The 19,576-nt window shown below is 40.9% G+C and overlaps 1 protein-coding gene across 3 annotated transcripts in view; it reads right to left on the reverse strand.

The window, feature by feature from the left end:
- Slc25a21 (solute carrier family 25 member 21) overlaps positions 1 to 19,576 on the reverse strand; it is a 532,806-nt gene that overhangs the window by 7,401 nt on the left and 505,829 nt on the right. For 2 of the 3 annotated variants that reach the window (XM_055608702.1, XM_055608701.1), the window contains one exon: positions 17,707 to 17,871. The exons of the other annotated variant lie outside the window; for it this stretch is intronic. In XM_055608702.1, the coding sequence (XP_055464677.1) occupies positions 17,707 to 17,871 (165 nt within the window). The remainder of the gene's footprint in view (positions 1 to 17,706; positions 17,872 to 19,576) is intronic. 3 annotated transcript variants of the gene reach the window in all.

The raw sequence follows: 19,576 nt of genomic DNA on the forward strand, positions 1-19,576 counted from the left end.
TACTGCACAGAAGCTTCTGAGCTCCCGAGGGGGCAGACTCAGCACCTGCTCAAGTTGACCGCAGATGTGTCATGGAGCCCCTGAGAGCGCAGTGTACGGGGTGTGTGTGTGGGTGGGGTTTAACATCTACCTCATCCGTCCACTCTCATTTTCTTAGAAGTGATGGTAGACTCGAACGTGTTCTGAGTGCTAAGACTGGCAGAGAGTGGAGAGTGTTAGAATGAGCCATGTTTTCTTTTTTAATATTACGTATTTGTGTATACATGTGTGTCCACTCAGGTCATGGCAAATGTGTGGCGGTCAGGGGGTAACCTTCAAGGGTGACCTTCTGCCACATGGGTTCTAGGTATGGGCCTCAGGTAGTCAGGCTTGGGATTATGTGCTTTCCTCCCCTGAGCCATCTTGACAGCTCCATGAACTCCGAGTGGCTGTGGCTAGAGATCCACATCCCGTGGAAAGATCCTCTCATAGTGTTGCTGTGACATAGTTGAAATCTGTTTTTTCTTCTATTCAGGATGACGACAACAATGCTGATCTATATGCACAGCTGGCTGGGAAGGTCATGAGACCTCGGGAAAGATCCAGTCTCCTGATCTATTTGCCAAGGAGCGGGTGGGCAGGGGATCTGTCACGCCCAGCATGCTTGAGACACTGTTGGAGTCTGAGACCGGAGAGACCGCCAGACCGGCAGTGTGGAGCACATGTCCAACCCATTCCCCCGTGTGCTAATGAGACCACACAGGTAGCTCCTAAACGAGGCTGTGAAGTCTGGGTTGCATCTCAGACTTACCTCAGTTTCCCAGGTCAGCTTCCTTCCTCTCTGGAAAGAAGACTGCAAGTGATTTTATGTGGGGCTGGTGCAATGGCTCAGCAGGTCTAGAGGCTCTTGCACACACACAAACCTGACAACTTGAGTTTGAACCCTGGAAGTCAAAAGTCAGGAGAGAACTGACCCTTGAGAGTTGTTCTCTGACCTTCACACGCATGCCTGTGACACACACATACAAATGAATGAATGAATGAATGAATGAATGAATGAATGAATGAGATAGTAAGATCCATGCTACCAACTAGTAATTTTGGTGCTCTTAGTAGGCAAAATGGAAGGTCAGTTACTGTGCTTATGGTGTGGCCAAAAGAACATTCTCATCAATTGTTTTCTGAATCCACAGCCAGTCTGCTCTCTTGACTTCATAATCTGCTATGTGCCAGAATCTGGTTTAGGGATGGTAGGTCACAGCCAGCACTCTGACCTTGCCTTTGATGCCTTCATTGTACCACCATGCACAAGAAACCTCAGGATATCTTCATCGGGAATTTTTCCTTTTTATTCCCGAGACACTGTCTTAACCACACTCTAACCCATGGTTATGGATGGTTTATTTTTGCATATATCTGTCTTTCACACAGGGCATTGAGCCATGCATTACACGTCTTTGCTTTGTCTGCCCTCCACAGGAGTGCTGTGGCACACACCTGTGCTTGTACACAAAATAAATAAGTAAGTAAATGTAATTTCAAAAGTATGAGGACTCTTGCAACTACAACTCTAAAGAAAAGAGAGGAAGGGAGGAAGGGAGGGACGGACAGTGGTAGGGGAAAATCAGAGAGTGGGCAGGGAGGAAAAGGGACAGGGAGAGTGAATGAGTCTCCGTGGAGACAAGGATGCCCCACTTGTGTTGCGGTTTGGCCAGAGATTCACAAAGAGGACACCTATCATATCACACCCCTCCTTGCGTTCTTTGTGGCTAAGGCACTCCCCTCCAACGCTGTTCTTACGGTTACGGACACTGCCTACCCCGGGCTACAGCTGGTACAGATACAACCTATGAGAGCTTCACAAAAGGAGTCATCAGAAGATTAATTTATGACCCAAAGCAGTTAACAATCAACACACTCTCTGTCACTGTACCCCTCTAATTCACACTGGATAGTCAACAGCTAAAGGCGCATCCATCCGCAGTGTAAGGCAACGGCACTTGAGGATTTAACGTGCACAGAGATTAAGTGTCTTGATGAAAAGAGTCATCCCTTCAGTCTTTTACCTTCTCTGGCATGGGCTCTGATGCCCCTTGTAGTAACTGGCCAGCTGGCTGCCAGCTTGGTAAATAGAGAACCGCTGTCCATCCCACAAACCTCTGTGATTAGGTTCTGGTGGCTTTAAGAAGACATTCCACACAGAGCCCTGCCAGAAGGAGGGGTTAAGGAGGATCAGAGAGCGAGGATTTTTTTACTAGTAAGGTGGTAAGGGAGATAGCTGGAAGTCTGCTATTGAACAGGGCACAGCAATGCAGCTTTTCGTTTAAGGTTACTCAGGACATCAATTTAAATACCAAAATTTTATCTGAGAATTTCCCCAACTCTATCAGCTCAAGTCACATTTTTGTCTGTTCCTCATGGTTGCCACCATTTAACTTCTCTTGGTGACAGGTCAAGCAAAGCAGTCCTGTGAGAAGTCACATGGCTCACAAGTATCACAAAAGCACTTCTTTGAAGAACTTCAGTTTTCATTTGGTTTAGACTTGCATTTTGGAAGCATGTCACTACCGAGGGTTGTGAGGCAGGCTTTCATTTCCTTGAGGCTATAGTCAAAAGGCATTATAAACACGAGGTTCACAGTTTACCCCTACATGAAGAAACAGCAGAAAGCCCACTCCAGGATTGTGTTTTGGAAAGTTTCATATACCCTGAATCACCTTAATTTCACCTTACTTTCATAAAACACTTGAAAAACCCTCTAATGTTATGCTGAATAGTAAGATATGGAATTAATAAAACACTGGCTGGAGGATGGATGATAGCATAGTTGGAGAGATTCTCTGTTAGACAAGCGATTGGTTTTCCTGTGAAATGCATGTCCAAATAGTAGCCTGAAGAAGGGCTGTGCGAAACGGGGTGAGGATGAGAAGGCCTGCTCATTGTGTTTGCTGAGGACACAGGTTGCAAAACCAGCCAGAGCGACAGAGGGAGGAGTCAGGATTAAAATACTCATTTCAATAGGACTAAGACACACAAAATGTAAGCACAGCAACCTAAATTCCTTAATTTAGCCAACTGCACACATAGAAGATGAAAACTTGATATAATCTGAGTTTTTGATTTTCCATATGCTGACATCTTGATGTAAAGCTACATATTTTTTTCCCTCTTTTTAAAATTCCCTTCCCTAACAAATCCTTCCAAAATCTGAATAGTATGTCAGGTGTGAATCTTTACATATGTGTATTTACAATGGAGTTCCGTAGAATGCAGGAAACAAAAATGGGGCCGTGAGGGGAGATCTCACGGGAAGCGGTTAGAGCGAAGGTAGTATAAAATGGGAAAGGAAATAAGAACAGAAGGATTAAATGGAGTTGAAGAAGGGAGGGACTATCGGGTAGAATAACTAGTATTTAAGACATTTAAAAAAGTCACATGAAAACCTACTGTTGGTAGAAGTTCCCTAAAACACACACACACACACACACACACACACACACACACACACACAAGGAGTTTAAATGCGGTTATTCTATATAATAGGGGACAATGTATACAAGACACCATAGACTATCACATAAAAATCTTTTAAGCTGCTGGTCAGTGGGAGGCCCCATCCCCCCAATACTGTACATTATTGCCACTCCTTTTGATTACTGTCTCAAACTTCAGCATTTATTGCTGAAAACAGCACGTACTTCTCCTAGGACATGGAAAAATCAAGGTTGTACTGAACTGGACACTTCATCCCGATTAAACAGCTTTCATGGTACAGGGGAGTGCTACTGCGCAACGCTATAGGAGAAGAATAATCAACAGCTTTACCTGCTTATGAACCCTTCAAGCTACAATAACAACCGCTAACAAGATATGTGAACGATGCAGAAGTGGCATGAATGTTATTGACCTAATCAAGCATTTTGTAATTGGATTTAAAAAACCAACAGCCTGGTACCATTAATGGAGGGGGGGGGGAGCGAGAAACAAAAAACAAAACAAAAATCATGGCCAGTTAGGTCAGTGGCCCCGGCAGAGAACCTAATGCTATTATTCTGCTAAGGTTATAAACACCTCCAAAAGCTCCTATCTTCCTGCCTCTACATTAGTGCATCATGCAGCCTTCACCGGAGAAGGTGCTTTTTCAGTGGTTGGTGATTACTTCAGAGAGCCAGAGCTGGTCAATGTGGAAAGAATAAGAGGTTATAAAGTGCTAAGATGAATGGGACATCTGTATCACATCCATCCCCACAAAGCTCAGGGATAATTGTCAGAGGGGGGAGAAAGATGATAAGAACCAGAGGTTGTGTATGACTGCAGTAAAACATATTTACTGGACACAACAGTGCCGATCCACAAACAGACTCATAGTGGCTATAACTGCTTGCTTGCACGAGACCTACACAGGATCAACGCAGCTGAAAACTCCAGCAGAGATGGAATTCTACACCCATTGAGCTACTGGCAACTGATTGCTTCTGGGAGAAGGAGAGACAGTCTTTTTTAGGGATGCAGCTCCTGAGAGGCTGCCCATGCTCTAGGAGATGCTCTGTATCCACAGACATACAGCCAGCACCAACTGGACCCAGTGGGCTTTAAGAAAAGTATGCCTAACTCTGATCAAAGAAGCTGCCCTTTGTAACAGAGGGAGAACATTACAGAAAATCATAACTTCTCAAAATGCAGTGATCAACTGATTGTGGGGTGCCCAGCCCCAATGGCTACATCTAGAATATGTCTCTTAAGGTTTAGGGACAATCATGGAGGAGGGGCCAGAAAGAACCAGATGACCAGGAAGACTGTGTCTTCTGAAATGTCAGGGAGGCTACACTCATGATACCTCAACAATGTGACTGCCTAAATAAGACCTGAACAATGATGATGCCCACTGTCATGCAAACATGGAAGGGTGGAATCTCACAGGGTCTCACCCCTAGACAGAGAACTAGTTACTGCTGAAAGAAAAATTAGTCTTTCCCAGGGATGAACCCCAAATAGGTTACCCAATACCAAATGATCAGTCCTTAGCTCATAGACACATATGCTACACTAATAGACTCAACAGGTTATTATTTATGTATTAATACTTATATAGATATAATAGTATTAATAAAAGAGAAAGATAATCAACTTGAGAGGGAGTAAGTGGGGCATGGGAGGGGTGGGAGGGAGCATGGGTGGGGTTAGAGGGAGTATGCTGAGGTAGGGATTGGAGGGAGGAAAGGGAGGAGAAAGTGATGTAATTATATTTTAATAAAATAAAAAAGAGCACATGAAGTTTGGAGGAAAAAGCAGAGGGGGAATACAGGAGGATTTGTGAAGAGGAAAAGAAAGTTGGATTTGATAAAAAAATAGCACCATATGCATCTACAAAAATTGCGAAACATTAATAAAAAAGAAAGATATATGTTCAGGTCATATGCATTCGAGTTGGTTATCTCAAAATTAATCAGTGTTTAACTCTAACCTAGGCAAATTGGACACACCTTATAACAGGAAGATACAGACCCCACAGAGGACCACGCCAATGGAAGGTAGTTGAGGAATTATAGAGAATCTAAACAAAGGAGGCTCAAGGGTCAGTGTACCCACATATTTGAAGAGGTATACAGAAAAATGACAAATAGCACCAGCGTGGGCCTTTGACTGCCTGGATTCAAGTCTAATTAGAAGTTCATAGAGATGGATACCACAGTCTTTGGGGAGTCTTCTTTGGAATCTTTTAAGGAGGAAGGATATGCCTTGTTACATTCATCTTCATGTATACCAGCCCTGGCACACTGTGATGTTTAATCGGTGCTTTAGGAAGCACTCCTATGTGAAGACATGATAAACACCAAACCATAGCTTCGGAAGCAAATCACAAGGAGGTACATCTACACACCGGTTAAGCACCTGGTCCCAACCCCACAGCTGGCAATGGTGGCCATGAAAATGATGTGGTGTGTTGAAATCGCAGCTGCCTCCTGACTGAGTGAGGAGCAGTCTCTGTGAGGGTGACGTGTGTCTCTCTCTTTTTATAGGAGTTTGTGCTGTAGATGCTAGTCTTGATGGGCTCAAGTCGGCAAATAGTGTTCTACACACCCTTTCATTCTTTCTAACGTCATTTCTGTTTTTTAATTTTGTTCACAAACTTTGACAAAAGCTTTTTTTCTCTGATGTCATTGCATCATGCTGCTTTGTCCTCAGTGGAAAAAAAATCTGCTATTGAAGCTTAATTAAAAAAATACAGTTGTTTCCACTTGACAGATATCAGAAGAATCTATGAGAGTGTTTGTTTTCTCTTCATGTGAGATAATTTGGGGGAAATGCTAGCTCCTCACTCCACAAAAGGTCGCTAAACTAAAATGAGATGGTTTAATTGATAAGCATTCTTTAAGGAATGTGGACTATTCCCAAGATTCTATCCTTGCAGGGCCCCGGCCTTTGGGATGAAATCAAAGTCTTGTTAAGAGCTCCGAATCTAAATGTAGCCATTCAGAAAATAGCCATGAAAATTCCTTCCCCCAACTAAGCTATCTGCTCTTTAAAGTATTCTGAAATGTAAAGTAATTTTCAAGGCCTTAGCCACTTAGCTCAAGTCATAAAATGTACAAAATGTCAAAATGATTTATGATTTAAGCATAGCAGTTATCACTTGATTGTTTCATGTAAGTTTCATATACAACATGTTCTTTGTAATTATGTGTTATCCATATATTTACATGGTTAGATAATACTTCTGAGAACTCATTAAGTTTTTGGGTATTATACAAAATAGAAGTCAGTGTTTACACTTGGAAGCCAGTTGGGTTTTTATATTTTGGCATGCTTTGTCTGTTCCTTACCCTAGTGTAAACATTGACTCCTAGGAAAGCTAGCCAACCAGAAGTCCCAAATCAAAATTCTAAAAGTTGCGGTGTCAAGGCAGGGGCCAGATTGAGAGGCTTTGATAGGCAGATGATCAAGTAGGGGTCTTTGAATAGGTTCTGCCCTTCAGATCCCACTTCTGTACCTTTGTACATGCAAATTTCCCACACTCACTTAGATAATGTGTGTTCCATGTATACCCCCTAATCAAAGCACTTGAGAGGAGTAAACTTCTTAAAACCACATCTCTAAAATGTCCCAGTCCAGTTAACTTTTGCAGTTTCTGCCTTCCGATTCTCTGCACACCAGCTGCCCTCAAGCTCCGTCTCCTCCCATGGCCCTACATCTCCTTCTGCTTTAGAGAAGTCATGCTGTGTTTGCTCAGTCTAGTGTACTCATCCTCTTCATCTTGTCCTGACTAACGCTCGCTTAGCTCAGCCTACATATTGTTACTGAAATAAGACCTCTCTCTACATCCTCACCCTACTCCACCATGGGTCAAGATTAGAGTCCATGTGAACTTTTCACAGATTTATAGCTGTCTTTGTGGCCTGTACCACACCTGAGAAGATTCAGTTCCTCGTATGGTGATTGCTTTATCGTCCTTTTCTTCCAAAGGACTATAAACCCCACTAAGGCAGGACAGTGGAGCTGCTTAGAGACACAATGCCTACCTAGCACATGGTGAATGGTGCCACTAATACTTGTGGAACACACAGACAGAATAGATTCGCTGAGAATCTAGGTTACTTGTACTCGTTTTCCATCCACTTGGGTGGTGCCTGAGTGGAAACATTTCGCCTGAGGTTTATTTAAGAAAGTGTCTGAATCTCTGCCCTTCCTCTTTGCCTTTCCCCATCCCCCTCTCCTAAACATGTACACACCAGGAAATCTGTGAAAACTGCCAGTGAAAGATGCTCTTTTACCACAGATTCTTGTCACATATCCTGGAATTTCATAGAAACTATGTACTTGTAGTTTCCCCCAAGTGGTTCATAGAAAGGAGAGCTGTTCTTAATGAAACTTTAATGCTCTGCCTTTCCTATTGCTGCGTGATTGGTAAGACTGATGATCAAGTAAGACAGAGTCAGGGAAAGAAACTGTCATAAATTAAACCTCACGATGATCTAATTCTATTGAGATTCTGCTTTTCAAAATGCAAACAGCTCAGTCTAAGTTCCTCACTTGAACCCAAATGTGTATTTTCTATTCAGCTCTTTCCCTATTCACCTTAGGGAAAGAGGCAGCTCTCAACCATGCAGCTAAAAACACTGCACATTTCTTCTGATAAACTGAAGGATGTCTGGCATTATCTTTTGACTTTCTATAGGGTGTACAAAACAAAGATGGTATTAAGAAGAAGAAAAGAGAAAAGTGTTTGCATCCAGATAAGGCAGTTTTCTATGACTGTTACCTTAGAAGAAAACAAAATTTGCTTGACTGAATGCAAGGGACAGGCCTAAATGGTTTATTAAGCAAGAAATATTGAATAGATGAAAAATTGTTCTCTTAAACCCACTTGAGAGGAGTGATTTATTCATGACAGAATTTAACACTATTAAACTCTACCATTTTAACTCTACTATTCTTGGCACAATACCTGAGAACGTCCTTAGCTGGACTGTAAACTAAAATCATGGTTTAATACTTCTGACAGCTATTATTTTTAGATGTTGATACCTACTGTTATTTTACTTATGGGAATATATGGAGAAGCAAATATTGAAATAGAAAACAAAATTGTTAGAAGCACTGAGTGCTCTGAGTCTAGTTTATGTGACAACATAAAAAAACAATACACCATGAAGATCCCCAAAGTGGAATGGGAATGGAAGATGGCTTTTTGCTTTTGTTTTTTGCAATGGAAACTTATTCCTGTAGATATTAAAAAAAAGATTTAAGATAATTAATATTTGTTTCTAGTGGGCTTTACTATGAGAGGTGATGCCCTCATTCCGGGGAGAAGGGACAATTCTTTATGCTGCCATTCTGCTTTATTTCTGCAAGATGTGAATGAATGGGAATGAGTTCTGTGGCCAGTTAATATCCCAAATGGTCTTTTCTGTGTTGCATCTACTTACTATATAACACTTCAGCTCCTAAAAATGAACCTGAAGGAATATAGTGCAGGGCATCATTTCAAATTGGAAAAAAAGATTCTTCCTGGGTTATGTCTATAGTTCTGTTCTAGGGATTACAAAGCGTTGATGTGAAGGAGGGGCCAGGTTTTAGCTTGGAATGAAAAAGAGTTTAGTTATAGTATCTGGACATTCTGGCTACTTTATTTGTTTAAATTTTCATAACAAAAAATTTTAAACTTTTTTGAAAATTCATTTATTTTTTATTTTTTAAATTTTTTATGGGATAGGAGCCTTCTACAGAGGACCTCTGAAAGAGTCAACCCACTAGGGTATCAAAGGAACTACTGAGACTCATAGCCAAACTTTTGGCAGAGTGCCAAAATCTTTGCAGAAGAAGAGGGAGATAGAAAGACCTGGAGGGGACAGGAACTCCACAAGGAAAACAACGGAGCCAAAATACCTGGGCCCACGGGGGCCTGTAAAGACTGATACTCCAACTAAAGATCGTGCATGGAGAAAACCTAGACCACCTGCTCAGAGGAAGCCCATTGGCTGCTCAGTGTCGAAGTGGATTCCCTAGTGAGGGGTACAGGGACTGTCTCTGACATGGCAGGCTCTCTGATCACCTCTCCCTGGGGGGGATGCGGCCTTGCCAGGCCACAAAGGAAGATGATGCAGCCAGCCTTGATGAGACCTTATAAGCAAGGGTCAATTGTTTTTTTTATTTTTTACAATTTATTCATTTTATATACCAATTGTAGGCTCTTCCTTCATCTCCTCCCAGTCCCACCTTCCCTCCCTCTTCCTCCTATCCCCTCCCCCTAGACCACTGAAGTGGGAGTCCACCTCCCCTGCCATCTGACCCTAGCTTATCAAGTCTCATCTGGACTACTTGGATCCTCTTCCTCTGTGTTCTGGCAAAGCCACATCACCAGGGGGAAGTGATCAAAGAGCAGGCAACTGAGTTCATGACAGAGATAGTCCCTGCTCCCCTTACTCAGGAACCCACATGGAGACTGAGTTGCCTATTGGCTACATCTGAGCAGGGGGTCTAGGTCCTCTCCATGCATGGTCCTTGGTTGGTACATCAGTTTCTGCAGGCTCCCTTGAGCCCAGATTTTTTGGCTTTGTTGGTCTCCAATCCTGGGCATAGACCCAAAAAGATGCTCTACCTTTCAATAAGGACATTTGCGCAACTATGTTCATAGCAGCCTTATTTGTAATAGCCAGAATCTGGAAACAAGCTAGATGCCTCTCATCAGAAGAATGGATGCAGAAATTATGGAACAATTTAAAAACTGCTTTAACTGTTTTTAAAATTTTGATTTTGAAATTGTGTGTGCATGTGGGTGTGTTTGCATGTGTGCATGCTTGCATGCGTTTATGTGTATGTGTGTGTGGTATGTGTGAATGTGTGATGTATGCACATATGTGTGCATGTGTCTACGTGCATGTGTGTATATCTGTGCCTGTGTATATGAGTGTATGTGTGCGTGTGTGTGCAAGGGTTGTGCAGGTATTCGAGAAGGCCAGCAATGTTCTGAGAGCTGGAGTCAACAGACGATTGTGAGCTGCCTTACAGGGGTGCTGGGGATCATACCGGGGTCCTCTGGAAGAGCAGAAAGTGATCTTAAGCACTGAGCTGGATCTCCACCCTGTAAAAGTTATAACCCTTTTAGAGAGATCGTTTCTCTGTAACAAAGTATAAAATAAGAATCAGAGTTAGGAGCTAGGGCTTTACAGGCTATTGCAGTTTTGGTCTCTGGCTCAGATTATGCTAGCAATCTTCACCTGTGAGCCCTAATTTCTCACCTGGTTTCCTTAGCAGAAATGAGTTATTGTGATGAGAATGACATAAAATAATAAATACTAGAAAAGTGGTTTTAATAGTGAAATGGAACAAAAAGTCAGAATAATGATATTTGAAAAATTTATGTGCCAGAGACCAACAATTTGAAGAGCCAGTTAAACAGCTTATGGCCTGGATAACTTGAATTAACTGAGTTTAGTGTTTCAAATTTCTACTTTACCTTTGCAGACATATTTTACAATTGATTAAAATGTTCAAAAATGAATTGGGCAATCTGGTTTTATAAGGTCCCATTAAAATTTTATTAACTTATTTCTATTATAAAATTAATACATACTAAATGTAAAAGCTTTTAACTGTTCAGGAGAATATATAAAAAGGATTTCTCCTTCTTATCACTATTTCATTTCTCATACTCAGTGGTCAATCTCTCTTTTTCTGTTTCTTACACACACACACACACACACACACACACACACACACAGAGGCCTTTCAATTTTTACTCCCAGAGCTAATCATTATGAATCATTTCTTGCAAAAGCAAATCCTTTGAAGATGGAAAAATTCTGCAAGGCATTAGAGATTAAAAAAATTAAAGAAAAATCTAGAAATATCGCATGCCAGTCAGAGTTGATGAAATCTCAAATTCCCTTGGAACAAGAGAATGAGCAATTGCTGGTTTAGGGAACTGAAACAATAACCCTGTAAACAGTCTGTCCAAAGTGAACGGCAAGAGACAGCCTACAGCGAAGATGGGATAATGCCTTCAAGGAGCACCACCTCCTCATCATGCTTTATAACAACTCGATGACGTTCTTCAACATGTTTTAATGATTATCATACCTTCCCCCTTCACAAAGGATTGATTTATTATGGTTTAAATTTAAAGAATACTGGTTTCCCAGTTTTGAGTCAGGCTTAGATTACGGAGCACATAAAATCAATGACTTTGTTCTAGGCAAGGGAAACATAATGTTCATTTAAGTGCAAAAAGCATAGTCCTAGGGAGAATTTTCTCACACAGTTCTACATGCCGGCTGCTTCCACCGCAGCCCTCACCGCCACTCCTGCTCCCTGCTGCCGTCACCAGCACCGCCACACTGGACACTTTTATGGCATCTTAGCATTTATAAACTGCTTTGTCTATTGCTTATTTTAATTCTCAAGATGACTTTGTTCAATGTAAAGAACAACCACAGATTTTCAGTTTATAGATGAAAAAGCCTACAGCTCAGAGCAGCGAAGTGACTGGCTCAAGGTCATTGAGCGATGAAGAAACAGACCCCTCTCCTCCCACAAAGGTTAACTGACACTGTCCAGTTGTGTCCCTCCAGCTCAGGCCTTTTCTCTCAAACCCTGGAACCTACCACACTCAGCTGACAGGCACCATGTCTGCACTCTGCAGTCCCAAATGCACTTAGACTCAGTTTCCTGACCGAGTCTGTAATTTCTTCTATCAGCCAGTTTTTCTTTTAGTGTATTTTCCCTAGGGAAGGGCATCATTGGCCTTTCAGTTGCCTAATAAAAAAAAAAAATCTAAGTATCAGTTTTATCACTTCAACCTACTCATACATTCTATCATCATATCCCATACATTTCCTATGACTATTTCTCAATCTGTCTTCTTTCCCTTGTCTTCATCATGAGCCTTACAGTTCCAGACCCTACAGTCCCTATATTGAGATAGTCACCATTTTGTGTTTCTCTCACCATCACCACAATATCCAGTTCCACACTGAAACCAAAGTGATTAGGTAATTTCTTTGCTTTCACTCTCCTTTTGGCTTCATAGATACTCTGGTTTGGGTCTTTTTTTTTCTCATTAGAATTGATTTTACAACTAAAAAATATATTCCTATATTTTTATAATATCTATTCTCTCTCCCAGCTCCTCCCAGATCTTTCTCTAACCCAGCTTCTTTCCCTCACTTTTTGCCATTTCTCATTAAAGATTTTCTGTTTCCTCCCTCCTCCATTCCCTCCCAGATTCTCTCTACTTCCCTACCTACCCAATTTTAGATTCTCTTTCCTTATCTCTTCCTCTATTTTTTTAAAACCTCCCAAGAATGAAAATTTAAAAAATAAGGAAAAATCCAAAAAAATCAAAAACCAAAACAAAATGTCAGAACATAACAAAATAAAACAGTAAGTCCACAATCCCCCTGCCCCCAACCCAAACAAAACAAGTTCTTTTTGTATTGGCCAACGACTCACTCTTAGCAAAGAAACACACGCACAAGAAAAAAGCCAGTACAAGCACGGAGTCCACCTGTGTTGGCTACCACCACCTGAACAGGGGCCTTGAGTTGGAATGCAGTTCATACATCGAGTGCCGCTCTGAAGAAAACTGATTTCCTCTCTCCCCGGAGCTTTTCAGACAGCTTCTGGGCTGGTGGTGGGACCCTGGCCACTTTTCTTTGTGCAGCCACGTTGTGTGGCTGAACGTACGCGGGTCTTAGCAGGCTGCCAGACCTCGGTGAGTTTGGATGTGGGTCTGCCCTGTTGTGTATGGAAAACGCTGGGGTTTTTTTTGTTTGTTTTGTTTTTTAGATTGAAGCAGAGGGTGGTTCCAGAGGAGTTTGTACCGTGGAGGCTCTGCTTTAGAAAAGGGGCGGTGCTCTCCGTGACTGTTACTCTGAGAGTGGGTTAGTGTAAAGTGCTCGGGCTCCTGTTTCCAAAAGTACTCATGTGTACCTTCTGTCCCCCCACCCCCACATACACATTGTATTATAAGATGGAAGAACCCCACCAGATGTGGCACCTGATCTTGGGCTTCCCAAATAAACTTATTCTTTATCTATTACCCCGTCTCAAACATTATTTTTTCTATAAGAATAGACAATGGATTAAGACATCAGTGCTTTTTAGGAGGAGGCACAAATCCTCAGTGTCTCCTACAGTGGTCAGTGCAGTGCAGCCTTCTATAGCCAGATTCCTGGCCTAATCTTTTTTTTTTTTTTTTTGCATTCATCACTTGGGATGTCTTTCACTTATCCAGGACCACCAACCTCTTCCCACATTCGAGTTTTGACACTGAATTTTCTGTATTTCTGGAATGCCTTTTGTCCACATACTGTCATTGGCTAAGGGCTAAGTTGTTTGTCAGCTCCAATGCTCTTTCCTTAGAGAAGAAGTTTTTCTTGACTCTACATTTAGATCATTCATAACTGTGTGTGTCTTCTTGCTTTTAATTGCTCTCTCTTAACTGGAAAGCTCTATTATGACAGCTTCTCACTATTGTATCCCCTGGTACTCAGCACAAGGTCTGCTATCTGCCAATGACTCTGTGGATACATGTGAGAATGACATTCAGACCCGATGACCCCAGACAACATGCACAGTATTCCTCCTGCCCTCCCACACAGAAGCCCAAGTGCCAAGATCATTAAACAAAAAGGCACAAGTTCTTTTAGTTTGAAAACTAAAGTGTGGGAATGAAATTCTGAGCCCACATGGCAAATTTTGTCACTGCCCAAAGTGGGTTATGACTTAAAATTGTTGATAGTCAAACAGTTAGGAAGCAATTCCTTGGCTTTCTTCAAGAGTGTAAATCTGTAGAGAAGATTACACTAGGATTTGTTAGACTTTCAATATATATTGATCCAATATATATTGATATATTGATATTCATTTTATAGTTCAGGCTAGCCTGGAACTCACTAGGTAGCCCAGGTTGGTCTTGCTGTATCATCCCCTACTTCAGTTTCCCAAGTGCTGGAATTATGGGTGTGAGCTACCATACCGGGCAAAATTTACTGTTTAACATAATTATAAATTGTATTTCAAAAGCTTCCTTATATACTACTTTGGATGGTGTGTGGGAGAGTGAAATGTCTGGCCTTCAGTTTTCATCTTGATAAGAATTGTAGCACAATTTAAAAAGTCAATTGCAATCCCATTCAAGAGGTTGAGATAGGAGGATCATGAGTTTAAAAGTAGCCTGACCTAGATAGTAGGTTCAGGGCCAGAGTAGGGCTATATAGTACGACTGTACCTCAAAAAAAAAAAAAAAGCGCCTTTTCTTAGGCTTGTTTCTATTTTATGTGCATGAGTGTTTTGCCTGCATTTGTATGCACCACATGCTTACCCACAGAGGCCAGAATAGGATGTCAGATTTTCTGGAACTGGGGTTACAGATGGTCATGGGCTGCCATGTGGGTGCTGGGAATTGAACCTGGGTCCTTTGCAACAGCAACAAGTGCCCCTTACCTCTGAGCCATCTCTCCAGCCCATATCTTTTGTTGAAAGGGTTGGGAGAGAACTCAATATTCCTTAGGGTCCTGGTTAATAAATTAAGCCTTTGTTTATTAGTCTAGTCTCAATGTAGAAAATGCTAGCTAACAGAAAATTCATTTGTTAAACACCTATTGACATTTCACTAAACAGACTTACAAAAGAATTGGACAGGTACAGAGTCTAGGGAGTCTTGAGAGAGCAATTCACACCATGCCTTTCCATCCGTTCTATTCTCTGGGGCTTTGCCTGCACAGTGGTCGCCTGTCTGCATTGCCGAGGTCATTAGAATTTTGGTTATTGCCAAAATGCCTGCTCTGACAGTCTACCAAGGCAGCATGGGGAAACTTATCTTGGCAATGTGAAAATCTCCATTTTAAGAAGCATTTCCAAAACCAAACATCTCACCTCCCGGATACAAAGACCCTATTATATTATTTTCTTTTTCTTGGGGTTCTGTTTGATTAGGGTGAGATCCACTCTAGCCCTAAGCCCTTCGACTGTAAATTCTCTCCCAGCCTCCCATACACTAACATCAATTAATATAGTGACTCTCCCAAATGCCAAGGTATCCCCAAGGTATGCAAGGAAAGGAAACACATTCTCCATTCATTTCTTTCTTCATTCATGTGATTCATTTAGTACAGATTTCCTGAGGACCTGCTCTGCACCAGGCACTGTTGTAATCTCTGAGGATACAGCAGTGAAAAAAAAATCCAGAAAAAGCCCCTGATCTTACTAACTTATTAAATGGGAATGGGAGATGAGAGCAGCACAGACCTTGCCATGCTGGAGGGATAAATGTTAGACAAATCCATTGTTTTTAGACAACGGTGATTTACTACATGTTAGGAAATGTGATGGGATTTGTTTTTAGAATAGCAGTCCAAATTTAGAAAACTGTGATCTGAGAATTTGTAAAGCATTTTTCATACATGATTAGAAGTATTACTAACTAATGACTCTCAACACATTGCTTGTCTAAGTCCAATCAAATATTTTCTTTTTTTTTATTCATTGATTTATTCACTTTATAGCCTGATTGCAGCCCCCTCCCTCCTCTTCCTAACACCTCTTCCTCTTCCCTCTTCTTCATCTCCTTCTTCTTATAGAAGGAGAGGCCCCCATACCCTGGACAATTAAATATTTTCAGTATGCCTGTTCAGTGGCCTTTTCCATGGCTTCTTGAGAGACCCTCTGAGGAAAGGGCACACTTTATAGAGTGCCTGGCACACAGAAAGAAGTACTTGACATTTTGGTTGTGAGCCTAGCCTTTAATGGTGGAGCCATGTCCTTAACCCAAGAGAAGTGCTTAATTAAGGTGCTTATTGAAATAAAATGTTGTATTCATATTAGTAACAAAAGGTGGTTTGCAAACTGGCAAGAAAAATGGATACCTTCTGTTGTTTGAGGATTGTGTGACCTTTTAAGAAAATACAGATACTTCTAGGTTTCTCCTCTTTTTTAGTTATGCACAACATTTAATTACTTAACTTTAGAATGCTTAACTCTAGAATAAAGTTTGAATTTACAGATATTTACTTATTGGTGTTTCAAAGATAAGGTCTTGTTATGTAGCTCAGCCTGGCTTTAAACTAATGGTGATATGCCTACCTCAGCTTCCAGAGTGATGAGATTACAGGTATGAGCCATTATTTGTGGACTCCTTAATTAGTTTTGATAATCACTCGCATTTATAGAATGCACTGTGATTGTATTCGCCATTATTAGCTTCTCTTAACCCACCCAACTCTTGCTGGTGCCTCTGTCCCCAACTGTTCCCCTTAAAAGTATCTAGTAACATGTGATCATATAAACATCTTATTGATCTTCTTGTATTGCTTTCTTAAATATAAACAAGTTCACTTTACTTAACATGTACATTAAAATACAGCCATAAATGTAATAAGATACATCAGTGCTTAATTTGTATAAATAATTTATATAATCCAATTAATTGTATGTGGTTTGCGTCTGGCTCAAGTCTTTGGATAGCTGGAGAAATGGAGGAATTAAACACTTCTCTAATGTCGTGTGAGTTGCTTGTTTCAGAGCCTAAAACACAGAATTGTCATCATGAATGTCAAGCTTCATGGAGGGGAAACATTGGGGTGTGTGAGTTACAAGTATTCCACAGGCAGTTTTCTATTGTAGGAGTTGGAAGACTGTTGGCTTCTGTAAGTTATCAAAAGAGAATGCAATAATCATCTTTGTTAGATTGTATATTATTATTGTAACAAGAGCAGATAACTCCAGAAGAGCTGGATTACCCCTCACCTAAATTAGCCCAAGTGCTTTTACAAGTGAGTATCAACACACAATTTGAAATATAGCCTGACATTTCCCCTGTGAGCGCAACTGATTTAGAGTATGGGGGAAAAACCAATTCTTTGGTTTAGAGAAGGTGATGTGAGTGAAATAGAAATGAAATGATAACACAGTTTGTAGAAACTTCTATTAGGGACTGAATGGAAAAGTATTCACATGTAAATGAAACATTCTTCATGGAGATTCACCTTCCCATCAAGACTTGGGTTCATTTCAGGCTCAGCTTTACTATTGATCTTCATATACTTTATTTTCAGAAGTCTCAGGTTTTGGATTTGAGAGGGAAATAACAGCACTCAATACATAGGTTGAAGGGGTCAAATAGATAATGGTTGTGAATTTGGTTGGATATAATAAATACTTTTAGATGAAGCTATGAACATTGATAGGTTTTTCCACCCAACAAATCTGAAATGATTATATAGTTACCTTACTGGCTGGAATAATGTTTTTGACATTGTGGTAGAAGCCAAAATAAACCAAGTTGAAAATTCCATGACGTCCCAGAGTTGCCGTAAATCCTTTGTTGAGGCCCCGGAGCCCCAAGCCTTCCTTTTTAATGATTTGTCTTGCATAAGCAAAAGTAGACGGGTGCTGGGTGAAAGAGAAACCAAGCAAGAGACATCATTTTGGGACCCTGGAACACAGCACACTACTGCATCAATGTCCTTTCATGCCAGAACCATGAGGAACTATTTTCCCAAACAGGAAAAATACATGTTTATATCTGAGCTTTAAAAAATTATAACTCCCTTCTCCACCCCCCACAAACCTTCAGAACCTTATGCATAGCAGCGGGCTTTATAAAAAATTATTGGCAAAAGAAAAACATCTTTTGTGGAGTTAGTGAAACTAATGTCATGTAATAATTGCCATCACTTTCAACATGTAAATAATTGTATCCAGTTCTGGTTTACCCTCTCAAAAGGAGGGATTACCCATAAAGATACTTTAGTAATCCATAAGTTCATGTCATCCAAAAGGAATTTATACTTGGCTCCTCAGTCTAGAAGGTTTACTTCATAAATTATGCTTTTTTCCAAGCTAATGTTAAAACTAGTCTCAAATCCATTGCCTCAGTGATTTCAGCTCATGCTAGCTTAAAAATTGACCACGGATAAACAGCTGTTGATAATACAGCTCTGCACACAGGTGGACAATCCGTGTGTGTACCATTTGCTACAATACAATATTAATCAATTCACTCTTTTTCAACCCTCTAGTTATTACCAAGGCTGAAATACCTCGCCTGCTTGAATCTGATCTGTTGTTGCCTTTGGAGCTAATTAGTGCACTCTGGTTCTCTCTGAGGTTTACAGTTCCTTACAGTACAGTTGCAAAAGTTCATATAAGTTTTTAAGAGTACGAGTGATTGTCTCCTCTTTGGAGGCACTTCTCAAAAAGAGATTCCCACTTCTCTTTGCATTTAGTTCTTCCTCATGAGGCAAGCATGGAGGTGAAATCAGCTCAGGGTTCTCCTGGAGCACATTGCTGCAAAATGGCCACAGCAATAAGCCACACTTTCGTCTCTTACCTTTTATCATTTGCAATTAAAACCACATCAGTGGCTAAACAGAATGAAAGAAAACCAACTGAGGCCGTTCACCTAACTGATAATTTATGCTATGTGATTAGCATAATACATTTAAATGTGCTTATTTATATAGTAAATGCTATAGTTTGTGCTAATGAAGATTTTTTAAAAATTCCAACTAGTTACAATTATATTATTAGCTCCTTTTTCATTTATGAGGGTTAATTACAATAAGTCACCCTAAACAAGCCCTTCTTTGCAATGAGAAAATACCACAGGAGAATGTACCTTGAAGCAACAGAATACATTTCACAAGGAAACCCAGAAGATTCTCCTGAGGTTAGTCTATACTCTTATCTACAGTGGGCCTTTTTGTGTGTGCCTTGGTGTGTTGATAGACACCCAAATCATTTCAGTTCTCAAGAGCAATGAGAAGTTGTCTACAAGCTTATGCCTGGTAGTGCCGAGCAAGTTGCCTAAACAACCACTTCCTCAGCTTAGAAGGTGGCATGAGGGCAGGGAGGGACAGGACGAACAGAGCAGACATGAGGATTCCTGGGCCAGAGAGACCCCACTGATGCGAGTGTGCCTGCTTCTTCTCCACCCTCCCTCATCTAACTCTCCAGGGGCAGGAGGGAACTTTCACTTTTTCATTAATTTTTATTCTTTTATTTTATGCATCTATAGATGTTTTGTTTGCATGTAGGTCTCTGTAGTGTGTGTGTGTGTGTGTGTGTGTGTGTGTGTGTGTGTGTGTGTGTGTGT

The sequence above is a fragment of the Psammomys obesus genome, unplaced genomic scaffold (assembly GCF_907164565.1).
Source record: "Psammomys obesus unplaced genomic scaffold, mPsaObe1.curated_primary_1811, whole genome shotgun sequence".
NCBI lineage: Eukaryota > Metazoa > Chordata > Mammalia > Rodentia > Muridae > Psammomys > Psammomys obesus.